At 44.3% G+C, this 10592-nt stretch overlaps 1 protein-coding gene across 6 annotated transcripts in view; it reads left to right on the top strand.

Annotated features, from left to right (window-relative positions):
- Window positions 1-806: 806 nt before the first annotated feature.
- nid2a (nidogen 2a (osteonidogen)) overlaps window positions 807-10592 on the top strand; it is a 107255-nt gene continuing 97469 nt past the window's right edge. For 4 of the 6 annotated variants that reach the window (XM_048599848.1, XM_048599847.1, XM_048599851.1 and 1 more), the window contains exons 1-6: window positions 807-1384; window positions 1936-2238; window positions 7497-7735; window positions 8324-8841; window positions 9372-9521; window positions 9639-9890. In XM_048599848.1, coding sequence (XP_048455805.1) covers window positions 1184-1384; window positions 1936-2238; window positions 7497-7735; window positions 8324-8841; window positions 9372-9521; window positions 9639-9890 — 1663 coding nt within the window. In that variant the 5' untranslated portion in view covers window positions 807-1183. The remainder of the gene's footprint in view (window positions 1385-1935; window positions 2239-7496; window positions 7736-8323; window positions 8842-9371; window positions 9522-9638; window positions 9891-10592) is intronic. The other 2 variants (XM_048599846.1, XM_048599845.1) reach the window with 1 other exon arrangement.

Below are 10592 nucleotides of genomic sequence, written 5' to 3'. Positions count from 1 at the left end.
AGAGAGAAACAGAATTAACATTTTGAGCCCGCTTTGACTCTTCCTCAGAACTCCTGCCCACTTTCTTCTCTGCGTTTGTTTCAGATTTCCAGCATCCCTCTGGGGTTTTCTTTTTGCCTTGGTAAACGGGTTCGGTCTTACCTTTGCACAGCTTTACTAATACCTAAGAATAAATTTGAGATATATTGAAATGCAACGGCGCAGTATCTAGTTCAGCATCTAAACATAAAAGAGCATGCATCTCGGATTGCAGGAAATTTAGCGGGACTTCTTTTGGGCATATTAACTGTTTTCCTGCAGAACATCGTCCCAGCTCAAACTGGGCTAGAACATTTTATCCCCTTCATCAGTATCAGCAGGGAGTAGCTGATAGGAAAAGGGTGTGTGGCGTTCCATCAGCGTCAAACTGCAATTTAGCTTATTTCTGACAGAGAGCCTTTGAAATCCAATGGGAAACCGCTGGGATTTGTAACAGGCTGTTTGGGAATTAGGGAGAATCTTCTTCCTGGCCCCTTCCCCTTCCCCAAGCATACAGATGGTCAGACGTGTAGAGTATACTGTAACAGAGATGAGTCATTAGAAATCACAGATCCCGTTGCTCTCTGGGGTTTTTCAGAGCAATGTTATCATTTGACTGTTTTGTGCAGTGCTATTGACACGCTTTGTAATCAGTTTGATTACACGAGGTGGGTGCCTAATTCCCAGGTTTCTATCATCTCAGAATTTGGGTTGGTCGCCTTTGGGGAAAGTCTGCTTTTTTGTGCCTTTATTTCTACGTGTCAAAGAACACGAGAATGCTTCTTGTTTCGAGTGGCCCGCACTCTAGGACATATCCTGGGGCTTTTCCAATGGGTACGCGCCGACACTTTCAAACATTTCCAACAGTGGTTTGTCTTTTTCTCGGCGTTTTCTTTAGGTCCTGTCTGTCTATTTGAACGAATGAGTACAATGAGAAAGTCGGGGAAAGAGCCGGTTTAATGGGAACCAGATGTGGAATAGTGCTGCTAGACTTGTCGATCAGTTTCGGCATAAACCAATGAGTGCCGGCGTTGGGTAGCTCAGCCCTCTCCCGGGGGCTATTGGCTGTTCTTGGGGTTAAACATAAAGCCAGCTATAAAACCAGGAGATCAGAGTGAGAGAGCCGCTTCTCCTCCCCTTTGGAACACATTTGTTCGCTTCCAGAATGCAGGGAAAGGTCTTCACTTCCCTTTTCAAACTCCACTGGTTTCTCAGCTTGGTTTCTGCAATTGAGAGAGAGGAGCTTTTCCCGTTTGGTCCACGCACACAGGACCTGACCCTGCAGCAAGGCGATGATGAAACCTCTCAAGTTGTACAACTCAAAAGGCCATTTGTCTTTTATGACACACAGTTCAGTCAACTCTACGTAAGTCGTACCTTCAAATCTATTTACTGCTTTTGTGTGTGTGTGTGTGTATGTGTGTGCTGGTAAGTAGAACTGCAGTTCCATGTAGTTCACTTTTACTGGCAATTGTATAAGGAGCCAGAGCCCCTCCCGCCCCATTGTCCTGGTTGGTGTATTATCTCTCAATTTTCCGTTACCGCTTCTCCGATTCGAGCCCAGTTCAGTTGTGACAAGCCGGTTTACACAGAGCCCCGCAATCATTTAGAAAAGGAAATAGTTCGAGAAACTAACTGGACTGAAACATGGGGCGTTCATTCCCAGGCTAAGGCAGGACAAACTGAAATTAAATCTGATCTGATCTGAAATGATATTTGTATTGAGGTATTATATTGACTTATTTTGTGTAGAGAGATTTGGACATGTCTGCAAATAAACAGTTCAGAGCAATAATTTCTAAGTCGAGTCAAAGCACTTTCAGACGAATTTTATCGTAGCCATTAAGTTTAGGAACAAAGACTGGGCAGGGCGTTGCACTGTGTTCCGGATAAATGGTTGAACTCTTCATTTTTCAGGTAGGAACGAATGGGATCATCTCCACTAAGGATTTGCCCCGAGAGACTCAATATGTGGATGACGGATTCCCCACTGATTTCCCGGTGATAGCGCCTTACTTGTCAGATATCGACACCAGCAATGACCGAGGGCGAATTTATTACAGACAAGACCATTCCTCGGATATCCTTGACCGCGCCGGACGGGAGATCAGGAAAAGTTTCCCTCAAAGCTCATTCACTCCGACCAATGCTTTCATCGCCACTTGGGAGAACGTGGCGCCTTATGAGGAAGTGTCGCGCTCGGTTGCCTCCTCTGACAGGGTAAGAAACTGCAAGACACCGACCGGCAAACCTTTATTAGGGTGCTGAGATACCAACAATTATTGTGTATGGGCCCGGCCTGTGAAAGCTTTCCTCAAATATTGCTGATTTAAACCAGCACTGAGGAAGACTCCTAAAACAACATTACTTTTCCATGATTAACTTATAGAGCGGGAATTTGAGACCATACTGGTTAACTTGGTAACACCGCAGTTACCAAGAAGTTTGATTGAAATAAACCAGGATGCATTTTATTGATTCTTATATAGAATATGTTTGTTTGCCTCTCCACAGATGCTGCCAGACCTGTTGAGTTTCTCCTGAACGTTTTGTTTGTTTTTCAGGCCTGTGTGGATCAATGGTTTGACCACTGTTGTTGCCCATCCTTAATTGCCCTTGACCAGCTGATAGGAAACCCCTTTCAGGACTGCTGCAGAACCAATGGGTCAGTTACACCCCAGTGCTGTTTGGGATAGATTTCTAGGGTTTTTTTAAAATTAAGCAATGTTGAAGGAATGGCAATATAGTTCCAAGTCAGAACCAGGCTTAACTAAGAGGAGATAGTAGGAACTGCAGATGCTGGAGAATCCGAGACAACAAGGTGCAGGGCTGGATGAACACAGCAGGCCAAGCAGCATCATAGGAGCAGAGAGGCTGACGTTTCGGGCCGAGACCCTTCATCAGAAAAGGGGGAGGGGAAGGGGGTTCCGAAATAAATAGGGAGAGAGTGGGAGGCGGATAGAGGAGAGGATAGGTGGAGAGGAAACAAACAGGTCGAAGAGGCGGGGATGGAGCCAGTAAAGGTGAGTGTAGGTGGGGAGTTAGGAAGGGGATAGGTCAGTCCAGGGAGGACGGACAGGTCAAGGGGGCGGGATGAGGTTGGTTGGTAGGAGATGGAGGTGCGGCTTGAGGTGGGAGGAGGGGATAGGTGGGAGGAAGAACAGGTTAGGGAGGCAGGGACGAGCTGGACTGGTTTTGGGATGCGGTAGGGGGAGGGGAGATTTTGAAACTTGTGAAATCCACATTGATACCATTGGGCTGCAGGGTTCCCAAGCGGAATATGAGTTGCTGTTCCTGCAACCTTTGGGTGGCATCGTTGTGGCACTGCAGGAGGCCCAGGATGGACATGTCGTCTGAGGAATGGGAGGGGGAGTTGAAATTGTTCGCGACTGGGAGGTGCAGTTGTTTATTGCGAACCGAGCGTAGGTGTTCTGCAAAGCGGTCCCCGAGCCTCCGCTTGGTTTCCCCGATGTAGAGGAAGCCACACCGGGTACAGCGGATGCAGTATACCACATTGGCAGATGTGCAGGTGAACATCTGCTTGATGTGGAAAGTCTTCTTGGGGCCTGGGATGGGGGTGAGGGAGGAGGTATGGGGGCAGGTGTAGCACTTCCTGCGGTTGCAGGGAAAAGTGCCGGGTGTGGTGGAGCTGGAGGGGAGCGTGGAGCGGACAAGGGAGTCACGGAGAGAGTTGTCCCTCCGGAAAGCAGATAAGGGTGGGGAGGGAAAGATGTCTTTGGTGGTGGGGTCGGATTGCAGATGGCGGAAGTGTCGGAGGATGATGCGTTGGATCCGGAGGTTGGTGGGATGGTACGTGAGGATGAGGGGGATTCTTTTTTGGTTCTTATTGTGTGGACGGGGTGTGAGCGATGAGGTGCGGGAGATGTGGGAGGCACGGTTGAGGGCGTTCTTGACCACCGAGGGGGGGAAGTTACGGTCCTTGAAAAACGAGGACAACTGAGATGTACGGGAGTGGAATGCCTCATCCTGGGAGCAGATGCGGCAGAGGCGAAGGAATTGGGAATAGGGGATAGCATTTTTGCAGGAAGGTGGGTGGGAGGAGGAGTATTCTAGGTAGCTGTGGGAGTCGGTGGGCTTGAAATGAATATCGGTTTCTAGATGGTTGCCCGATATGGAGACAGAGAGGTCCAGGAAGGGGAGACAGCTGTTAGAGATGGTCCAGGTAAACTTAAGGTTGGGGTGGAAGGTGTTAGTGAAGTGGATGAACTGTTCGAGCTCCTCGTGGGAGCACGAGGCGGCGCCGATACAGTCATCAATGTAACGGAGGAAGAGGTGGGGTTTAGGGCCGGTGTAGGTACGGAAGAGGGATTGTTCCACGTAACCTATAAAGAGGCAGGCGTAGCTTGGGCCCATGCGGGTACCCATGGCTACCCCCTTTGTCTGTAGGAAGTGGGAGGAATTGAAAGAGAAGTTGTTGAGTGTGAGGACGAGTTCAGCTAAGCGGATGAGGGTATCAGTGGAGGGGGACTGGTCGGGCCTGCGGGACAGGAAGAAGCAGAGGGCCTTAAGGCCATCTGCATGGGGAATGCAGGTGTAGAGGGACTGGACGTCCATGGTAAAGATGAGGTGTTGGGGACCGGGGAATTGGAAGTTCTGGAGGAGCTGGAGGGCGTGGGTGGTGTCACGGACATAGGTAGGGAGCTCCTGAACCAAGGGGGAGAAAATGGAGTCTAGATAGTTGGAGATCAGTTCGGTGGGGCAGGAGCAGGTGGAGACAATGGGTCGACCAGGGCATTCAGGTTTGTGGATTTTGGGAAGGAGATAGAAGCGTGTGGTGGTGGAGAATGAATGCTGAAGGTAGTCGATAGGATGCGGATCAGACAGGCTGCTTTGTCCCAGCTGACTTCAAGCTTTCTGATTTTGTTGGAACTACACTCAACCAGGAAGTGAACAGTATTTCATCATGTTCCGAACTTGTACTTCCTATTTGGATAGACTTTGTGGAGACATGAGATGAGTTACTACAGATTTCACAGGTTGTGCCCTGCTGTTATTGCAACAGTTTTTATATGCTGATCCAGACAAGTTCCTGGCAACTGGTAAATAGCAGGATGTTGATGGCAACAGATTTAGTATTGGCATCGACGTTGGATATGGTCATTGTGTAGCAGTTGAGTGGCATGAATATTACTGGCCACTTATCAGACCAAGTCTAATGTTGTCCACATCTTGCTGCACGTAGGAAAGAGGTAACAGTGTGGAGCTGGAAGAACACAGCAGGCCAGACAGCATCAGAGGAGGAGGAAAGCTGATGTTTCATGTCGGGACCATTTCTGAAGAAGGGTCCCAACTTGAAATGTCAGCTTTCCTGCTCCTCTGATGCTGCCTGGCCTACTGTGTTATCTCTGACTCCAGCATCGACAGTTCTTAATATCTTTGAGCACGCAGGAAAGAATTGCTTTATTATCTGTGGAGTTATGAATAGTTCTGAACATAGTGAAATCACAGGAAATACTTTTGTGACCTTTTGATGGAGGGGAGGTCATAGATGAAGCAGCCGAAGATTCCTTGAAGGAATCCTAGTGTTTTGGGGCCATGACTGAGACAACCATCTTGCCTTGTTCTAGGTTTGTCTCCAGGTAGTGGAATATTTTGCCCATCCCTCCTCACTTGCACCCACCCATACCTCAAATCCCAGGAGCTTCAATATTTTGAGTGCCCCTTGATACCACCCTTTGTCAAATGCTGCCTTCACATCATGGGCAGTTGCTATCATCTCACTTCTGGAATCCATCTTTTTTTGCCCAAGTTTGGATCAAGGTCTGAACCAGAGTAGCCCTGGCAGAGCCCAATTGTATGATCAAGTTGTTGCTGAATAAGAGCTGATGGTGAAAGCATTGACAATGTCACCTTCTGTCACTTTGTGAATGGTTGAGAGTAGATTGATGAGGTGGTCATTACTAGGATTGGATTTGGGCATACTTGATTAATTTTCCACAATGCTGTATAGATCTCAATGTTGTAGGGTTGCACCTATTTCTTAAATATGAATTGTCAGTCCTGTGGCTGGGATGTTGACCATTGTTCATATTTGTGGTGTAACAGCTGTTTCTTTATATCACATTAGTGAATTGAGTTGGTTGAAGACTGGCAGGTATAGTGCTTAGAGATGAGGCCAAGGTGGATCACCCACTCAACACTTCTGGCTAAAGTTGCTTGTAATCAATACAGCCTTATCTTTTGTGTAAATATGTAGGGCTTCTCATGTAGTTGGGGATGTTTGTGCATCCTTCTCCTCTATTTAGTTGTTTAATTGTCCAGTGCATTGATGTATGGATGTGACTGAATTGCGAAGCAATGATCTGATCCTTTGGCCGTGCAATCTTTTAACTCTGTCGATAACATGCTGCTGCTGTTGTTTAGTATGAATGTAGTTCTGTGTTAAAGGTTGGCTCTGAATTTCTAGGCATGCTTGGTGCTGCTCCTGAGGTGCACTCCTCAGTAAAAGAAGCAGGGCTTGTTCCTTGCTTTGAAGGGCATTAATGAATCAGATAAGTTATTGCAGTCTGGTAATCATTACTGATTCTGGCCTCCTGCTCCTGATTTATTCTTTGAATTTAAATTCCACCAACTCTCATGGTGGGATTTGAATCATGTCTTCAGATCAATAGTCCAGACCTGTATATTTCTAGTCAATTAATGTTACCACTACACTATATATTCACAATGCAAACCATTCTTGCTGAAATAGTCATAGAAGGATCATAGAATCCCTACAGTGTGGAAGCAGGCCATTTGGCCCAAGAAGCCCACACCAGTCCTTGGAGCATCCCAACCAGACCCATCCCCCAATAACCCACTTAATCTACACATCCCTGAACACTACGGGCAATTTAGCATGGCCAATCCACCTAGCCTGCACATCTTTGGACCGTGGGGGGAAACCCACGCAGATGCAGGGACAACGTGCAAACTCCACACAGACAGTCGCCTGAAGGTGGAATCGAACCCAGGTCCCTGGTGCTGTGAAGCAGCAGTGCTAACCATTGAGCCACCGTGCCAGTCCAGTAGGATCCATTTCAATGTTAATGGTGGGCCATGGTTGAAAGGAATCCACCCTAAATCTAAATAATTGATGGGTATATTTATTATGATTCTTGAGACCTAGGTTTATTGTTGGTTGCCTGCTCAAATTGATCTGAGTTTATCAAAACCAGATGCACACCGGTTCCATCACTAATTGACCAATCATTCGTCGGCAAGAAAGTTATTTTGGAAATAATGTTGATCCTATGATATTCATGTGAAAACATCCAGTTTTCAAAATCAAAAACAGAAAGTGCTCGAAACTCTGGTCTCACAGTGCCTGTCAAGACAGTATTTCAGAATTTCCAGCATCAGCAGTACTTTGCTTTTTATTTCAATCTTCTAAACATTTTCTGTGGGCTTAAACAGATCATTATGGTTGAAGAAATTGTCTGACTAAATGGAATTTATTCATATTTTTCTCTCTTTAGTTCAACACCTTTCAAGCACTGTTGGCTTTTGATGAGTCAAACACCTATGCAATATTCCTCTACCCGGAAGGTGGGTTGCAGTTCTTTGGGACCCGTCCTAAAGAGTCCTACAATGTTCAGATAGAGCTGCCTGCTCGGGTGGGCTTCAGCAGAGGGGAAACTGGGTTCATACTGTGGAGAAGTGAGGGTCCTTATTACAGTGTTACCAGCAATGAACAATCTGTGAAGAACCTATATCAGTGAGTACTTTTCATTATAGATTGTTTTCATTGTCATGTAGAATGTTGCCCTTTTACTCACCTTGCTTCTGCAACTTGCTCCTCCTTTTAATTTAATCCACTTTGACCAAATCTTGAGACATCTATCCTAATATCAACTTCTTCACATTGCAATTAGCTCTTGTCCATTCTATTCCTAGGACATTTTACGGGGTTAAAGGCTCTATATAAATGCAGTTTGTTTTAATTACACGGTAAATTATAAATGAATATTGCATAAGTGAATTTGAATGCTTAGCTGGTCACATTCTGACGCAATATATTGTAAACTTTTGTATATATTTAAGAACTGAATTTAGTATCCTCGGTGAATAAACTGCTAGTAAGTAAAATAGCAAAGACCCAGTTTTGTAGGTTTTGTACATTTGATAACTTGTGCTGAGCTTAATATTCACTAAGTTGTAGCTGGAATTATTTTGAGTGACAGTGAAATTTAGGCTGACATTTACTGGAAATCTGCTTGAAACGCTAATAGCTAAAGCCTATAAATGCCATCTATAAAATTAACATTAAATTAAGCCTAATCACATTATTTTATGATCACTGTAGGATGGGGAATTCAGGTACTCGAGGAGTTTGGGTTTTTCATATCGGTGGAACTTCCTCATTTAACAACATAATTCCAGCAAATGTGGGAGGGACACCTTCAAGAGAGGACTCTGTTGTAACATTGGATAGCACTTTAAGTGGCCCAGTTATGCCTAATATATTGGAATCTGAATACACTGACAATGAAGATTACAAACAATATTATGATGATGATGAAGACAACGTATACACTCCCTCCATACCCACAGAGGCTGTGGACGGAGTTCATGGGATTCCAGAGAACCCACCATATCCAGATGGAGGCATTATACCATCCTATCCTGAAGGTTACCCCGAGGCAGGCATTGTGTCTTCATACCCTGAGACTGGGGCTGTGCCATCATTTCCAGAGAGGCAACCTGAGGTTATGACAGCGTCAAGATACTCAGAGGTTGAATCTTTGCTGAGAAATCCATTACCAGTTACACATGATAGACATGTTGTCAGTGTGGAAGAAGATCAGGACATAGGTACTGGTGGTAAGTAACATGGAAAGTTCATTTCCGATAAGTTTGTGCTATTTGATTAAGATGTAATGATTAAAAATCTCACTTTGAAATTATCCTGTACTACTCTAATCTATAATAGTCAACAGAATTAGAGTTTACCATTTAAAACAAAACACATTTACAATTGATGAGCAAGTGCAATGTACTGTGTGGCAAAAATAAATGCTAGTGCACATCCCTGTACATTTTGACATTTTTATGTCTAGGCATCAAGTGGTATAATTATTGGAAACCAAAGTAAGTATAAATAAAATTATTGTACAATGAAAGCCTGTATTTGTTGAAGTGGTGAATAGGGATTGAATAGCTTACTTTCCCCTTAGTTTAGGGTCCTAATGGTACAGATTTTGTCAAAGAAAACAATGTTGGCAGAAGTTTCATTTGGCTATTTTCAATGTTGTTGCTGGCTCATGGGTGATAGATGTTATGAACTGCTATTGTCTTTGTTGTAATCTGGAAAAATGTTGGGTAATGTAACTAAAACATTCCTTGTCTTCCAGTTTTCACGTACAATACAGGCACAAGGGAAACCTGTGAAAGAAACCAGGGACAGTGTTCCCAGCAGGCTTATTGTGCTGATTACTCAACTGGATTCTGCTGTCATTGCCATTCTGGTTACTACGGCAATGGAAGGGAATGTCTACCAGAAGGTAGATAAGAAATAACGGTCCTAGCTTAACTTACTTTTAGCTCTGTGCTTTGAAACTGTCTGCCTACAATTGCGCTTGTACATTCTCACAATAATAGCTTGATTAACTTCTCTGTAGGTGTTACCCAGCGTGTAAATGGAAAAGTAAATGGAAAATTAATAGTCGGAGCCAATCAAATGCCTGTGGAGTTTCGGAATGCTGACCTGCATGCATATGTAGTTGTAAATGATGGGAGAGCCTTTACAGCTATTAGCCAAATTCCTGAGGTGGTAGGTTGGGCAATGCAGTCACTTTCTATAATTGGAGATCTTTTCGGATGGTTGTTTGCTGTGGAGCAACCAGGCTTCAAAAATGGTTTCAGCATTGCAGGTAAGTACATCTACATTATATAACATGAATTGAAGTTTGACATGTTTCCAAAATCCTGAGTAATTAAGGGCATTGATAAGTGACAAATTGTCAACTCCTGACCCCAATTCCTAATGATGGAATGGCTGTAAACTGTGTTATGCGGAAGAGCAAAAAGTCCTTTGGTGTTCTTTCAAAATGGTTGCTAAGATCTGTGCTTCAGTTTACAAAATACCTAATTTTGAAGTCACTAATCAAAGCTTGAACCCAAGTTAACATTGTGTTATGTTGTGTGATAACCATTTTTGAATGGAACGTTTGAAGCCAGTCTCTTAATTTTAAACTGTATTAAAATAAATAATTTGTGAATCTCACACCAATTGTGAGTTATTACCTATATTTTTGCATGATATGGAGGTGCCGTTGTTAGACTGGAGTGGACAATGTCAGAAGTCAGACGACACCAGGTTATAATCCAGCTTGGTTATTTGAAATCACAAGCTTTTGGAGCGTTGTCCGAAGGGGCTGCACTCCGAAAGCTTGTGATTTCAAATAAACCTGTTGGTCTATAACTTGGTGTCATCTGAATTCTGACCAAATGTTTGCATGATTCACATTTGCTAGAAGCTTTCTTTATGGCTCAAAAGACAAAGACACCAATGGTGAGAACTAAAATGTTTCTCCAATATCTGGTACCCAATTTTGCCCCATTCAAAATCCAGC

Source organism: Rhincodon typus, chromosome 8 (assembly GCF_021869965.1).
Source record: "Rhincodon typus isolate 14 chromosome 8, sRhiTyp1.1, whole genome shotgun sequence".
NCBI classification, from domain to species: Eukaryota; Metazoa; Chordata; class Chondrichthyes; order Orectolobiformes; family Rhincodontidae; genus Rhincodon; species Rhincodon typus.
Note: the sequence above shows the minus strand (reverse complement) of the source record. Positions and strands in the feature narration are given on the sequence as shown.